At 32.1% G+C, this 16845-nt stretch overlaps 2 protein-coding genes across 2 annotated transcripts in view; one reads left to right on the top strand and one right to left on the bottom strand.

The window, feature by feature from the left end:
* Nucleotides 1–4120: 4120 nt before the first annotated feature.
* LOC103571766 (serine protease nudel) lies at nt 4121–14168 on the bottom strand. The gene is made up of 19 exons (XM_008550049.2): nt 13734–14168; nt 11805–13661; nt 11522–11725; nt 11185–11348; nt 10515–11101; nt 10163–10446; nt 9802–10077; nt 9131–9725; nt 8894–9063; nt 8701–8814; nt 8071–8251; nt 7596–7949; nt 7211–7393; nt 6988–7132; nt 6745–6910; nt 6034–6228; nt 5699–5939; nt 5517–5636; nt 4121–5280 (listed from the first exon to the last, which is right to left on the bottom strand). Exons 1-19 carry the CDS (start codon nt 13927–13929, stop codon nt 4974–4976), a joined length of 6339 nt encoding a protein of 2112 aa, XP_008548271.2. The 5' UTR covers nt 13930–14168; the 3' UTR covers nt 4121–4973.
* Nucleotides 14169–15762: 1594 nt separating this feature from the next.
* LOC103571765 (neutral ceramidase) overlaps nt 15763–16845 on the top strand; it is a 30045-nt gene continuing 28962 nt past the window's right edge. The window contains exons 1-2 of the mRNA XM_008550045.3: nt 15763–16308; nt 16491–16575. The gene's annotated coding sequence lies outside the window, so the exon portion shown is untranslated. The remainder of the gene's footprint in view (nt 16309–16490; nt 16576–16845) is intronic.

Genomic DNA, 16845 nt, shown 5'->3' with positions numbered 1-16845 from the left:
AGCTCAGCTCTTTACTTATAAATCCAGGTGTTGGTATATATGTATGTATATATATAAAAGAAACCATCGTCGGAAACACGGAACGAGGGTTGGTATGCATTTTAGAGATCAAGAAATCTCAAGGAGGTCCATGGAATATTTTCAGCTACGGCTGGACGGTCTAAAAATATTCGCATGGTTTAGACTGAGGTTTTTTTAAAATATATGAGAAAGATATATTTATATTGATGATATTTGTTAAAGTCTTTGAATATTATTTTCTAATGGCGTTATGAAATTTGAATTTAATTTAACATGGGAATAATTATGATGAGATTAAAAAAGAAAGTGTAGCTGAGAAGCTGACGAAATATTGGAGACATTAATGCTTGGATAGAGAATAAATTTTTATGTTCAAATGAATTTTATTTTAGTATTTTTTGTGAAATTTAAAATTTTTGTCGTGAGAGAAAAAATAGTTGAAATTAGGAGTAATTGAGTTAAACCAGGTCTTTGTAATTGAAGCTCAAGCAAATTGGTGTTTAACTAAACCAGGTGGTTCTGATGCTTGCGATAGACTTTTAATGTTTAAATAAGAGGAAAAGTGTTGGTAATTATTTAATTGTTTGGTATTTTTAAAATTATCTGCTAGTTTATGGTGACAATTTTTTCGCTTCAAATATTACCAGGGTAAAAACCAAAAATTTTTACTTACTAGGGTACAATTTTTTGTCACCAGAATTTGGAGAATATGTCAGATATTCAAAATTAGTAGTTTTTAATTTAAAGATTTTTTTCAAACCACTTTTGAGTGGCTGACCTCGAAATTTTCAAAAAAAATTCAAAGTAACGTTGCATAGATCTCTAGTTCTTAGAAAATTATTTCCATCCGTAGAAATTATAATTTTCATTAAAAAGTAGCAGCCACACCCGACCCGTAGGCTGACGACAAAATTGAAGACTCGACCAGGAGAGCATGGGTTCGATTCCACCAACGGGCGTGAGGAATTAGTGGGATTCCTACTGTATCAACTAGGTCTTTTTGTAATTTTCCCATCAGTCCTCGACACATTTGATCTAGTGAGAGATAAGTCGGGCACAGCTAATAGTCTACTAGACAAGAAAAAATTAAACAATTCTTTCGTATGTGATAAAATATAATATTATATTTTTTATATATCATGTTTACATGCTCGTTATTTAAAATCTCAAATTATTTAAATGTACAATAGTATTATTCTTATTATTGTTACTCTCATTTAAATAATTCTAATATCGCATGCTCTTGGCAACATGTTTAATAATAATAAAAATTTACGATGAAGGTGTAGATGCACATTCCGTTAGCAGTTATCGGGTCTGCTGCACTTCGAGGCGTTCAACTCAACGACTCGGTAGTTAAGTCAGTTCTCTCAATTTATTTTAACGTATACAACACGCAATAATTATATTAATAACAATATAAAATAATTAATTTATAAATTAATTAATTAACAAATAATGAAAATTAAAAAGTCAACAGTAATCCAACGCGACAATTATTAAAAAATTTTTTCTTATAAAGCAGTCTTAAATATTACTAAGTACTTGGGTAAAAATCGTTGGCTGTAATTATGCCGAAACTATAAAATTTTATTGAAAGAAGTCAGAAATTGGCCGAAATTTCGCCGAAACCAGAGAACTTCACTAAAAAAGGCTGAAATCTCACCGAAATCATCGAATTTCATTGAAAAAAGTCGAAAGTTGCCTGAGATCTCGTCGAAACTATAGAATTTTATTGGAAAAAGTCGAAAGTTTACTGAAATCGCGCCAAAACCATAGAATTTATTGAAAAAGGTCGAAATTTTGTCGAAATCATAGAATTTTATTGAAAAAAGTCGAAAGTTTGCTGAAATCGCGCCAAAACCATAGAATTTATTGAAAAAGGTCGAAATTTTGTCGAAATCATAAAATTTTATTGAAAAAAGCCGAAAGTTGGCTGAAATCGCGCCAAAACCATAAAATTTATTGAAAAAGGTCGAAATTTTGTCGAAATCATAAAATTTTATTGAAAAAAGTCGAAAGTTTGCTGAAATCGCGCCAAAGCTATAGAATTTATTGAAAAAGGTCGAAATTTTGTCGAAATCATAAAATTTTATTGAAAATGGCTGAAAGTTAGCTGAAATCGCGCCAAAACCATAGAATTTATTGAAAAAGGTCGAAATTTAGTAGAAATCATAAAATTTTATTGAAAATGGCTGAAAGTTGGCTGAAATCATAGAATTTCACTGAAAAAAGCCTATATCTCGCCGAAATCATAAAATTTTATCGATAATAGCCGAAAGTTGTCTGAAAACACATCGAAATTTTATTATTTCATAATGAATAGACTAATAAATTGAGTCAGCCTATTTTCGGTTTTTTTTCAAGCCTAATTATTGGCCATTTTTCGGCTTAGCTAATTTTCAGCCTAATATTCACTACCTATGCCTTTGTTCGGTCGAGAAAAAATATTAATATTACTTTGGCTTGAAATTTTTTTACCCGGGTATTTGACGTATAAAAATTGCATGCCAATGACTCGAGTCGCATCCTCGGGTCGCGCAAGTACAAAACGGATAAGAATAAAATTATGCGGATTAGATCATCGTAACTCACGTCATGATCCCAAGTGACTTAAATAGAAATCCAAAAGCGTGTCACGAATTTTTTAGTAGCAAGTCAATTTTTCATGATATGACGATCGCATATTTATGGATGGAAAAAAATTTTATGTATTTATTTTTTTTAAATTGTACGAGTGTGTGGTTATATTTATGTGTGTGTGTGTATGTGTGTGTACTTTGGAATGGAAGGATCAGGTGACTTAGGAATATGTATAAGTATGCAGAAGATGACCAACAGGGGTGACGGAATGGGCTTGTAGTGATCGTCAACAGGAAGCTGCCAAATGTAACGGTACAGCCAACGCTATATTACAACAAGAGAAAATCATCAGTTTGATAACTCGAAGCTTCATTCAAATTCTTCTATATGCCCTACATATTTTAATTTTTTTTTTTTTTTTTTCAAAAAATCACCGAACTCAAATTTTTTGAGCTTCAAAAAATTTGAGAAAAGTCTGAGTTGATGCATATTTTGACTTATAAATTTTACCTCAGGTCAAAATAAAAAAAATTCAAAATTTTTTAATAAGCGAGAAAAAAATTAAACTCTAACCTGAAGTCCAAAGACTGAATTCCAGTCTTAAGTCTTAAGATAAATATGTATAAGAATTCATTTAGCATCTCCTACAATATACAGCTACAAAATATTCAAATGATCCGACCCGAAGACTAGATCTTATAACAGTATTTTATTTTTAAAAATTACTGAGCATAAAAAGTTTAAAGACTGAAAACCCGTCAATTTTTTGCAGCAACAATTTAAAAAAAAATGGCGCGCGATTTAAAAAATAGACCATCTAACTGGAAACACGTTAGATAAAACAATTAATTTATTAAGGCTGGATTTTGAAAACGTTATCTTGATTTAAGTTTGTATGTAAACGAGTCAACAGGTATCCACTACACCTCTTAAGCCGATATCCACTCAAGTATGCAGTTGAATAAACGGTACTTCTTGGACACTAAATTATACACATACGTGCTTGTGAATGACGTACATACCAAATCACGAATTACATAATCAGGTCAAACTATTTTTATCAATACCAATAATTCCAAGATCAAAAATATTTTTTTTTATTTTTTCATTACTGTCAAATTACTCTAGATAATTTTTTAAACTCAAAAAAACAAGTCAAAATTTTTAACGGTTTGAAATGAAGCAACGTGTAATTAAACTGTTGGTCGAAGAAGAGAATAAGCATCAATTAGATATGGGAGAGCCGGAATAGGAATAAAAACAAATGAATTTTAAAAAATAAGGAGGAGTATCGGTAAGAGTACAAGTAAAGTACAAGTTTAATTCAGGAGAGTAAAACGAATAGAAGGAAAGAAGACGAAAAGGAATGCAGCAGCAGCAGCAGGCGAATGAGGTCGCTACCGTTGAAGGCAAACTGCTGGTGTATAATATTGAGTATATGCCTCCTGGCTATCGTTGCTTTGCTATCCTTCCTCTTCACTACACAGAAATATACCAACAGCCTTTCCCTTAAGTCAAATCTTTTACTGTATATTTATTACATACTTATACTTACATTGCCGTACATATATGTATAAATTTATTTATTTATATACAATGTTCTATGACCGTTCACATTCTCAGGTGACTAATTCAAGCAAATATTTCTTATTTACATCATCTTGTTTACATATATGATGTTTTATTATTCAATTAAGTTCAATATAAATATTTATTGACTTTTTATTGATAACTTGAAGTATTTTGCCGCGTTAGTTAATTTTTAAAAAAAAATGTTAATTTGTAAATTTTCAATCTGAAAGGTTTGTAAAAAAATTCAAATTCCTGCTAAACTAGCATAGATATGACAAAAATGTATGAGAGCAATTTAGTAGCTGATTAAATTCTCTACAAAAAAGGTCAAGTGACATTTTTACGTACGTCTAATTATTTTAGAGTAATTGCCACTTAAAGTAAGAAAGTTAATTTAGACATTATTTTTAAATTAATTGATTTTTTGTTTAATTAATCTATAACTTTGAAACTATCAGAGATACGTTAATAAGTCAAAGGACCTTTTTTGTAGGAAATAAAATTTCCTACAATTTTTATTCGAAACATTTTTCTCTAAAGTTCATAGTTTTGCCAATAACGTCATTTTAAAATTAATTCGGCTGTTTTTAGATTTGATAAAAAAATTAATGACATAAATTTATATGACATATATTTAAATATATATAATGATTAGTATATAGTCAATGGAAATAGTAAAAAAAATGATTACAAAATGTGAATAAAAAAAAACGAATGCCATAAAATGGTGGGAATCATTACGGTGAAAGTAAATAAAATATAAAAAAGCAATTGATCCTTGAATAAGTGACAGGATTCTATGCGCTGCATTCGACGTAAGCCCGATGACATTGATCAAGCTGAGGTATAATAGTTGCTGTAGGTTTGTCATCTTTGAGAACAATCGTAGTTAATCCATTAACATCTAGAGAATAAAATTCTTCTACTCGTATTGTCAGCGGCTTTCCGTATTTTGTTTCAACCACTGGGTCCAAAAGTTTCCCACTTTCGTAGCCCATCGACTTGCAAATGTCATTGGACTGCTCATGGGTGTTAACTAAATATGGAAAACATTCTTCGAACCAGATTCCATATGCACGTTTCAATACAATCCCCGTGCCAACTCTGTTAATTTAATTTACATTTTTTATTAATTATTTATTGAAATTAAAAAAAAAATTAAGTGGCCTATTTTACCTCTAAATTATATTTTTTAAAAATCAAATTTTTTTTGGACTTGAAAGTTTAATAGCAAAGGAGGGTGGGGGAAAATGAGCCCCTTGAAAAAAAAGGCTGATATGTAATTTAAATGTAAGACCATTTTACCCCACTCTTTCTTAAATATATTTTCAAATACTTACGGCTCATCAACACTTTTTATTCTTCTGCACAGATTCTCGTCTTCTCCATTCGGACAATCCCGTTCCCCGTCACATACTAAGTCATAGGGCAAACAGTAATCATCCCCATCAGGTTTGGTACTGAGTAACAGTAAAAAATATTTAAAAAAAATAAAATTAATTGAATATTTGTAAATACAAACCTATTGGAACATTTGTAACTTCCTGGCAAGCACCCGCAAACTTCTTGAGCTTCATCAGATTTGTCGTGACAATCACGAACTCCATTGCAAATGCGGTGCACTGCCGTTAATTGCAAGTAATCTCTACAACCGCAGCCTGGTGGTTCGTCACTGCCGTCGCCACAGTCGTCAAACCCATCGCAATATTTGTCTTTAGATAAACAATGCCCGGTTTGACAGGTCAATTGACTTGCAGAACATCCTTGCGAAAAGTAATAATTGTGGTAATGATAATAATAAGTAATGCATAATTATTTTAAAATAAAAAATAAAGATGTTTAATAAAATCTATTTACCACACGCAATGTCCGGCAAATCGTAGGGAAAAGCCGAGCAATAATGTCGCTTGGTGTTACATTTTTCTATGCTTTCATCCAAACCCTCTCGACAATGTCGGATACCGTCACAGACTTGCGTAAACGGTACGCATAGACCCGAGGAACAGAGGACACCATGACAATTACCAAATTGATTCTCTTCGTATTTGTTTTCTAAAATTTATAGATTTTTTAAAATATTACTCAAGAAAAATAGGGCGGGCTAAAATGGCCCTCTAAGAAAAAAATCTCAAAGATTTTTTTTTTTCACTTCCACTTTTTTTGTGGGCCCTAATTATTTGGTGTCAATATGACCCAGTGAAAAAAATTTAATTGGGGTAAAATGGACACCTTTGAAAAATTATATTTTCATGAGTTTCATTGAATTTTATTTTATTTTAGTCATAAATAATTAGCAAGTATTAGATAATGATATGGCCCAAGCATAAAAAAATTCCGTGTAAGGCAAAATGGACTTTTTATTATAAATTTTTATGGCTCACATTACCCACAATGTCTGTCATCTATTTGTAGTTTGAAAAATAAACTTAGTCCATTTTGACCCTTCTTTTCTAGTTGATGATTTCGTAATTTAAATAGCAGAAAATAAACTCCGATTTAAAAAAATTAAAAATACAATTGCAGGAGTACTCGTTTGTAGACACAAGTGTTGAATAAATTTATATTTACCCATTACTTCTACTATATGAGGATACATCTCATCAATTCCAGTCAATGCCTGTGGTTCAGTAAATCCACACATTATGTCTTTTTCATCAAAAACAGCGGCTGGATACCATCCATATGAATTTTGACAAGCTACAAAACCACTCCAATTTTCAGTAGACCCATTTTTCTAATTATAAATATACTATTTTTATTTCCATAAATATTAAAATAAATTAAAAAAAAAAAAAAAATTGTTTTTCTTACAGGACAGAAATTTCTCAATGTATTTTTGAAACATCGGCTGCAAGAAGGGCAATTTTCCTTGACTGACTCAAACCCTGTGCTTATTTTGTTGAACTTAGTATCGACGCCAGTTGCCAGGCATTGGTCTCCCAAAGGAGGGAAAGTTCTAAAAACCAGGTAATTTATCATTTGTCCATCAACAAAAATAATCATAATTATTATTATTATTAAGCGCAATAATTACCGTCGGTTAATGAATATCGGTTGTATATACTGAGTGATGGGTAAATCATCAAAATGTAGCAAAGCCATTTTAAACTGTAACTGTTGAATATTATGGACGGTTCTGATATCTTGATGAGGACCATCTACATATTTATATGGTACCGATAAACCAGCCATAATATTTGTAATATTCGTTACAAAACTAAATTAAAATTAATAATTAGATTAATTCTAATTTACTTTTATTATCTTTGATTAAAAACTCCGATTTTTTTTTCTCATTGAAATTTATTCCGTTGATCAGAAGGTTCCCGAGAAGTTCTCATTAACATTCAATTTAATTTAGGAGTTTTTAATCACGAATTAAAATTTCTTTTTTTTTGCTAAAATATTATAGAACTTACTCAATATCTTTTGTACACCGCGTAGTAGTTAATGCCCAAGCAGTACTCAAAAGTAATGCAGGGCAATGATATTTACCATCAACAAAAATCGCGGCTTCCCATGGCACTAAATATGTTTCATTTTTAATCACATTATCTCTGTATAAATAGTTATAGACAGGCCGATTGAAATTAAGCTCGCATTCCAAGTACAAAACACTGCATGGCATGTTACCGTTGAGTTTATCAGGTTTTGCTTTAAGGAGATTATTTATTGAAACAGTGTCGAACTTCCGCGGATTGCGTTCGTCAACATTTTGTTCAACCTCTAATGTTTTGTTGTAGTAATCATATCTAGCTATTGATTTATGTGTGCTAAATTTAAATAAAAATTATTACAACCATGTCAATCAAGAATTCGAGCAAGTGAATTCGCATTTAAATTCACTCCCGATTTTTTTTAGTGCAGGTATACAATTGGTTTAGTTTTCCTTACCGTAAGCCGACGAAGCTACAGAATTTATCAGCGATGAGTCTTTCATTCTCATCGGAACCCCGCGCATTGACGCACATGATGCTCCAAGTGTTCTTAACATTTATTGATAAGACTCCACTGTGCCTTAATACAGAGTTGCTGTCTATGTCTAATTCTATAGTTTCTCCATCAGTTAACGCATCTTCAAATATATAAATAAAAATAAATTAACTTATTTTCAAATTTTGAAATTTAAATGTGAAGTGGGTGAAAGAGAAACTTATTCCTAATTATAGTTATCAATATCCGGTTGTAGAATTTTCACTTTTGAATTTTTAATTAATGCGCTGATAATAAATAATTAAAAATAAATTTTTTAAAAATTTTAGTACAGATAAATTTGAAAATTTCGGTTCAATTTTGAGTAAAATATAAATTTTTATGGTTTTTGTAACCTTAGGTACAAATATTTGGCCAAAATTACGCCGACGCTGTAAAATTTTATTGAAAGAGGCCGAAAATTGAATCGACTTTTTTAAAATAAAATTTTGGAATTTAGAAAAATTTTATGCAACTCATAATCGAACTTAGAAAATTTTAAAGTTATGGGACACGCGAAATCTAAAATTGTAGTTAAATAAAATAACTTACAACAATCTTTTTCATCGTCGTGTAACGGGCAATCTTGTTTACCATCACATCTTTTTGTTAGAGGAATGCAAGTAGTACTTCTTACGCACAAATATTGATCTTCAGCACAAAAACCTAAAAAAATTAAAATAATAAATAACAGAAGTATTACTGCGTCGTTAAATTTTATTACGAAGAAAATAAATTTTTTTACCACAATCAATTTCGTCAGATTGATCCTCACAATCGATGCGCCCATCGCAGATCGATAGCCGATGCTGCAGCATCAAAGTGTCTCTGCAAGTACACTCGAACTCATCCGTTCCATCTTGACAATCGAATTTTTTGTCGCACCTGTTGGACCAGATAACACTTTGCGATATACTGTAAAAAAAAAAATCAATAAATAACTGAGCAATTTTTTAAAAATTATTTAAAAATAAAATCTTACTCAGTACAAAAAAAAGTCGTATCGTTTTCCGAGATTTTCCAAGTTTTTTTATTTTTATCCATTACATCAATATCCGGTACTCTAGGATTTATTTCTGTAGCTGCGCCATAATAACCATAATCACCATTGCTACTTTCCGTTACTTTATCCATCACTTCTGTGATTCCATCTGTAACGTCTTCATTATTAAGCGCAAATTGCGTGGTTGCAAATCTAATTATACTTTCCTTCTTCTCATCTTTATTATCTAATTTTTTTTCATCTCCATAATTCGGGGTTTCCGGTTTATCATCAACTGTTTTATTATCTCGCGGTTTAACGCCGGCTTCCGGATTATTATGACTTTTTTTAGCAACTTCTTCAACTACACCATCAGGAGTAGTCTCGTAAATTTCTCTGTTATCTGAAACTCGGAACGGGGATTCGCTTACCGGGATATCAATATGGTAGCAATCGGTTTCATCTTCAGCGTCCAAACAATCAACTTTTTTATCACACCGTCTTCGTAATGGCAGACACTTGCCGCCTTCTCCATTGCATTTGAACCCAGGACAATTGGCCAGAGGTTTCGGCCCAAAAGGTTCATGGTCGAGATCTGAAAAATTTAAAAATCAACAAGTAAAACCCCTGATTCAAATTTTGGCGGGAATTCAAATGAACCGTAGACTCACTGATGGTTTCATTGATCCATGGATAAAAATAGCTGACTCTGGTGTAAGCTCCTGGTTCATTAGGACGGGCGCAACCTTCTCCATGGCTCACGATTCCAGCAACGTACCACCTAGATTGAGATTCTGGTACATTGCACATCAGTGGACCTCCACTGTCACCCTGACACGCGTCTTTCCCGCCCTCACTCAAACCAGCGCAAATAATTCCATTGCTTTGATCATGTCTACGTTTGCATTTAGATAAAATCGGTACTTCGACTTCTCTTAAATGATCAGCTGCAATAAAAGTTTCATTAATTAGCTAATTAAGTAATTAATTAATTTATTTATCCGTTAGCTTAGTCGCTAATTGTTTAATTACGATCAGGCCCATGTTCGACGGTGGCGCCCCATCCAATGGTAGTACAGGTTTCATTGACACGTGGAATACTTCCCCATGCGGGTATGGGAAGACAAGTGGCACGAATCCACCGATTAAATCTCAACGGTTCATTCAATTTTATTAACGCCAAATCGTTTGTCATTGTGCGGCTGACGTATTCAGGATGAGGCACAATGAACTTGGCCTGCCGTGTTTGGGCCATTGGAGAAAATGAGAAGCGTCTTAGTAGCCCAGCAAAAATTTGGTAATGATGACTGTGGTGGCTAAATAAATTCCGCCATTATAAAAGATTATTTAAAGTAAATGCAAGACATTAAATATATTTTCATACTTATCAACGCAGTGCGCAGCAGTCAGTACCCAATTTTCATTAATAACAACTCCACCGCAATGAAAATATCCATCGCGATGAATCGCTACGAGAAATGGCCAAGCCTGCGGTTGACTAGCACGACCTCCAACGATTCTTCCGCCTGTAGGAGTTCTAGCTCCGATGCCACTCAAGTCCCAAGTGTCTAAAGTAGGACCTGTGGTTGCTGGTGGTTCTGTTGATTCGTTTCCTTGGACTGAATGGACCGAAGCTACAAGTGTGTCCTCATAAACTCCATAGGATTTGAATTGGTCGTATTGGTCAGTCAGCCGCGTTCCACATGGGATAGATGGGCATTTTACGAAGACAGCTTTGTTATCACACTCTGGTACCAATTCGACTTTTCCGGTCTCTGACATTGAAATATAGGGACCGAGTTTGTGCCCACGAAGCACGGGCTCGCTGTTGATCTTCGGGTCATTGATCAGCGATCCTATTTCACCGCGACAGGCTTCGTCGGCCCAAAGGTCAGTTGATGTGCAAGCTGGGTACCATTTTCCGTGCCAGTTTTTGAACAGATACCCCGACGAGTGTCCAATGGTCGATATCTGTTAATTTATTGATATATTTGTTATTTACTAAGTCATTAAAATTATTAAGTGATATGATAGCTTAGTAAAAAGTCTTTTACATCATCTTGATTAATGTAAGATTCAGTAAGTACAGTGCAATCCATTTCATCTCTTCCAGTCTGACATTGTCGGATACCATCGCATCTTTCAGACAATGGAACACAATTTCCTTTGAAATTTCTTTTGGTCCAGTCTAAGCAACTGAATGAATCATTACCGCATCCTAAATAAAAAATATTTAAAATAGTAGTAAAGCTTTAGTTCAATTGGAGACACAATCGTGTCGGTAAGTAAAAACTGTAATTCAGCTGCAAAAGATCCGTTTTCACGCCATCTACTGAGCTTCAATAGAGTATTTGAAAGCCAGCCGCGTTATCAGCCGCGGTATTGACTTACCGAAACAGCCGAGCTCGTCTTCACCGCGAGGACAATCGAAATATCCATCGCAATGTTTACCAGCAGTTATTCTATCTTTGCATGTGCAGGCAATTTCGTCGCTGGCATCTGCGCAGTCTACGATTCCGTCGCACCAATTTGAAGTTAGAATACATCTGCTTTTGTCGGAACACTTTGTGTAATTTTTTGGACACTCCAATGCTCCTAAATGATGCGAAAAGATTAATATGAAATTAAATACTTTACTGACCAGAAAATGAAATGACGTGGAATGATTCTTTACCTGGTTTCTTAAGATTCATCAGGGGAATGGATTGGTTGCGCTCATGGTTATCAGCAGTCCGATACCCGTAGTTTCCTTGATTATTGTTATTATGAGGAACGTAAGAGCATTGTATGGGAAATTGGCTTGCAAAGTCACGACCGGGATAACTCCCACCAGGTCCAGTAGGACCGATGTGTTGCTGATTAGCCATTTGTGGAGAAGTCAAAGGCATGCCGGATGGAAAAAAGTTATTCAGAGCCTCGGCCAAATTTTGATTTGCATTTGCTGGAGATCTCCATGAATTAGAATCTGGAGCTGATTGGAATGAATTGACTACTGCTGATTCAGAGGGAAACATCGGAGCTGGCTGCTGATGGGACGAATCCGGTCTAAAGTAGCACATCGTTGGCCAGTAACAGACAACAGGCGGTAACTTATTGGAGGATGAAAAGTCATTGACTATCATGGTCTCAGCAGTTGGAATAGACGGACTTTGTTGTCTTTGTTGATTTTGTTGGGCTTGTGTAAACATCATTCGTGGATTAATTTGATTATTTGTTGAAGCGCGCTCTAGAGTCTTCAATACCGAAGGGTCCTCGGTAACTAGACCAGATTGTCCTTGGTCATTATCTTGCTTATCTATTTTCTTGTCGTCTTTGGTGTCGCGCGTGGTCATTCTCTCCGATGGACTTGAATCTAAATAATTACTGTCTCTATTGTCTTCATACTCTCGTGATTTAAATGCTGTGAATGGGATTGTATATCTTGTAGGTTCATCTTTCTGGGCCGATATTGATCGTGGGTTGTCCACTGGTTTTTCTACTATTGTTTGATTCCGAATAACTTCAGTTATTTTCGCTCCGTCTTGAATTTTACTGATGTTCGTTTTTGATGATAGTACGATTGTTTGAATCTCATTTTGGTTTTTTTGTTTATTTTCATTCGTAGGTTTTAATAAAGTTTCATTTGATTGGTTTTCACTATTTTTGGTGTCATTATTAAAATTGCTATTAATTTTGGTATTGTTGAGATTTGAATTATCAGTGGAATTTTGATTAGTTTGAATATTTGGATAAACGTTAGAATTTTGATTTGTTTGAAAATTTTGATTATTGTTGGGATAAGGATTAAATTGAAAATTTTGATTATTTTGATAATTTTTAGGATTAGGGTTATTTTGAAAATTTTGATTATTTTGAAAATTTTGATAATAGTTAGGATTCGGGTTATTTTGAAAATTTTGATTATTTTGAAAATTTTGATAATTGTTAGGATTAGGGTTGTTTTGAAAATTTTGATAATTATTAGGATTAGGGTTATTTTGATAATTTTGAAAATTTGGATTATTGTAAAAATTTTGATTATTATAAGAATTGAAAGGATTTTGACTTTTTTGATAAGATATCATGTTACTCTGCTCGTACTGTTGACACTGTAGACATAAAACCAAATCCTGTGCCCGTGAATTCATTAAATGTAAATTTTGTAACACATTATTAATATTAAGCAGAGCGTTTTCAGCTGCTTTTATATTATAACCAATTAAATTCAACAGAGTAGTACAATGATCACGACGTTCATCACAGGCATTCAAAAAATTCCTCCCTTCGACTTCACGTTTCTTGTTACCGCTTCCCATTTCATGACCACTTGGAATTTCTGCTGCGTCACGTTTCAAACGATCTGTTGATCCTACTCGATAGCGGTCATTGTCAGAATTACGCTTCATCACGAATGAAAAATCCGGGTCGTCATCATTGCTATCAAATTCATCGATCGGTGGATTAAGTGATTCTTTTATCTTCTTCCGTAATTCATGTATTGTACTACGGATTTTTTCAATTTCTTCCGAGTCCTTTTCGATTATTTTCAAGCCTGGAAATCATAATTTTTTTTTTTTTTATTAAAGTCAATTAACAAAATTATCAGAATTTAAATTATTTTTACCTTTATATGAATCGTAAATTAAATATCCGGTCCAAAGTGAACCCAATACCAAAAGAACAATTAAGAACAAATGTAATTTTTGCATCTTGTTGGATTGTTTCGCTGATGAATTTGTAAGTTTTGAACTCATCAGACAATCTGGTGAATTGGGAGTCATTTTTTCTGACAATGCCACCAATTTTTCCTTATCACCCATTGATAATTTGTTAGAACAATTCACACCCGATAAAAATTAAACTTCCATTAGCAAAAAAAAAAAAAAGTTGATTTGGTTTAAATTTAAAAATATAAATAATTTTTTAATTAAGAGTTTATTATGTAGATTATGTTAATGAAGTTTTTCGCGACTCACTGGCTTCATTAAACGTAAATAGAAATTTTTTTTTACTGATTACCGCAGAATGCCGGAAGGACAGCAAAAAATCGTTCGTCTCACTGTCGAATCCCAAGTAATAATGAATTTATAATGAAGGGAAAATTAACAAAGTTTGTTGAAGCATAAGTTGAAGACTGATGAAGTGTCAGCAAATTATGGAAAAGTTGGGTAAAGAGTACTTAACCATTTTGACATATTACACCTCATATCCTCAGGTCATTACCACCCACCAACGCATTTATATATATTTTTATAAAATTTATCTTTTATAGAAAAAAATTACTCAAATTACACATTTATAAATCATAAAATATTTTATTTGCTGACGTTTATTTCCTTACACTCATACATTTAGAAATTTTATGAATTAAAAATTCTTTAGTAAAAATAATTTTATTTTATTTTTACAAATTCATTATTAAAAGTAATATTGTCTTTAATTGATAAAAAAGTCAATACTCAAAATCAAATTGTCGATATAATTTCAAATTTTTTTTTTTTTTTAATGTCATCCATTTGTTCATGCTGCAAAATTTTAGATATGTCATATATAGCAGGCGTAAAATTATCATGGTCATATATATAGCTATGGAAATAAATATGAACTTATTTTTGGGCGAAAATTTTGTTTTTCAAAATTACTCAAAATTATAATTATTATAATTAAATAATAAAAATATCAATAGACTGTAAATAATTTCGGAGTGAATTTGGACTGAACTATTTTTTAAATTTAATCTCGAGTGAAATTCACTCCGAGGGGAAGTTAACTTCAATATTAAAATTCCAAATCAGTGGGTGGATTTAAATAAAATCCAGATCACTCCCGATTTTTAAAAATGAAATAATAATAATTATTATATGAAGCTAACGTTCTGATTCGATTTACAGTACCGTTATGCAAGATATGCTTCTTCCTCTCTTACTTTCTCCTGCAGACGTTAGAACACCTAGTAACTCGTATCGCTATAGTGAGCGATCAAAAGTGTCGGTTAGTGGTCATAGTAAGCAAAATAACTTTTCTTAACATCTCAAGCCTAAATAACCTAAATATAAAATTTATAAACATTTAAAATCTATTTCTACCACCATGTTAAGTTACTCTGTGAGTTTTACAATATGAAGAAAAAAAAAAAGAAGAAATTTGGCTCTAAAGTATTTAAATGCTTTCAAGTAACCAACAGTACAAGCATCCATTTAATTAATTTTCAAATTTTTTTTATAAATAAATTATAAATTTATGTGGATTAATATCATGGAATACAAAATTTGTAACGACTCAACGGAATGCGAATTACGAAATACGCTGGCTAAGCAATGAGCGTGCATTTAACTCAAGGAGAACGAGAGTCTCTCTTTTTTACTGGCTCTATTTTTTTTTATTAAATTAAATTAAATTTTTTTTTATACAAAAATTCACTGAAAAATAAATTTTATTTCCCAAAATTTCAAATTAAAAAAAAAACCATAAGAAAAAAAAATCATCAGTTAAGTTGCTCCAAAAAATTACGTCATTAAAAACATTTGACATCAATTTTATATCGAATCAAAATTTGTATTGATGATAAAACTGAAGAGCGATTACGACCACGTGCTATCGTGGCCGGAGTTTGATAAAAATAATAATCATGATGAAAAAAAAAAAAAAAAAACAAATGGGAGCAATTGTATGCAAATGAAAGCGACAGTATATTTTATTCTTGATACACAAGATGTAATAATAAATCTGCTAGGATCTTTCGTACTGACACAAGATGCGGAGTGCGTGAGTGAAGAAAAAACTAATTGAATGAGAATTGTTAAATAAAAGGGAACTCAACGTCAGTGGAAGGAGAAACTTTAAGAATTATCCAGTTTCTCTCGCTCGTCTGGACTAAAATCATCTGTTTGTTTTTTAAATTTGTGTACAGAGTTTCTTAGTTTAATTTTTTTTTAACCGTCTTACTCATATATTTTTTTCAAATAATTAGTGTAACTATTAATAGAAATAATTTTTGTCGGAAAAAGGAAAAATTGAAAATAAATAAAAAAAAAAAAAAAAAAAGGTATATGTGACAAACTGTAGTCATAAATTGATTGAGTTGGTCTTTGTTCGTGCAGTACTCAAGTCTCTTTATTCAATGAACGATCGTATCACTCGAGTTGTTACTCACTATCAGTAATTATATTAAATATATCTTACAGACGTAAATTAAAGGAGTGAGTATACAAAAAAAATTTTTTTTTTTGTGTAGTCTTATTTAATTGTTACTATGTTCAACCTGTGGACAGTTTTTGGTTGACATCTGCCGATAGCTGTCACTTTATTTACTATCGTAATTTCAAAAATGAACTTTAATTTGTTAGTGTTGATATTTTATTCGATTTCATTTAAATTTCAGATCGACGGCATAATTTCGCGCTCAGACATTTGAAGGGATTTCGTGAACGTGAGAGCGTGCAATTTTACAGGAAAATTTTTTTTTGGTAATTAATTAATTTTTTTTATTTTAATCGGATTATGTCATATAAAACTTTAGTACTGGCAGTAATTATTTATACATTTATGAGTGAAAATAAAATTGTAGCTCGATTAAATCTATACGGAAACTATGGATATCTAAAATCTTATATAATAAATCCTGTTTATTGGGAAATTTAACCCATGGTAAAAAAATTCCATGAGTACACGGACTTTTTCTATACATATAGGAACTATTTTTATGGGTATAGTTCTTGTAAGTCATGGGAAACGGT

Source organism: Microplitis demolitor, chromosome 10 (genome assembly GCF_026212275.2).
Source record: "Microplitis demolitor isolate Queensland-Clemson2020A chromosome 10, iyMicDemo2.1a, whole genome shotgun sequence".
Classification (NCBI taxonomy): Eukaryota; Metazoa; Arthropoda; class Insecta; order Hymenoptera; family Braconidae; genus Microplitis; species Microplitis demolitor.
Note: the sequence above shows the minus strand (reverse complement) of the source record. Positions and strands in the feature narration are given on the sequence as shown.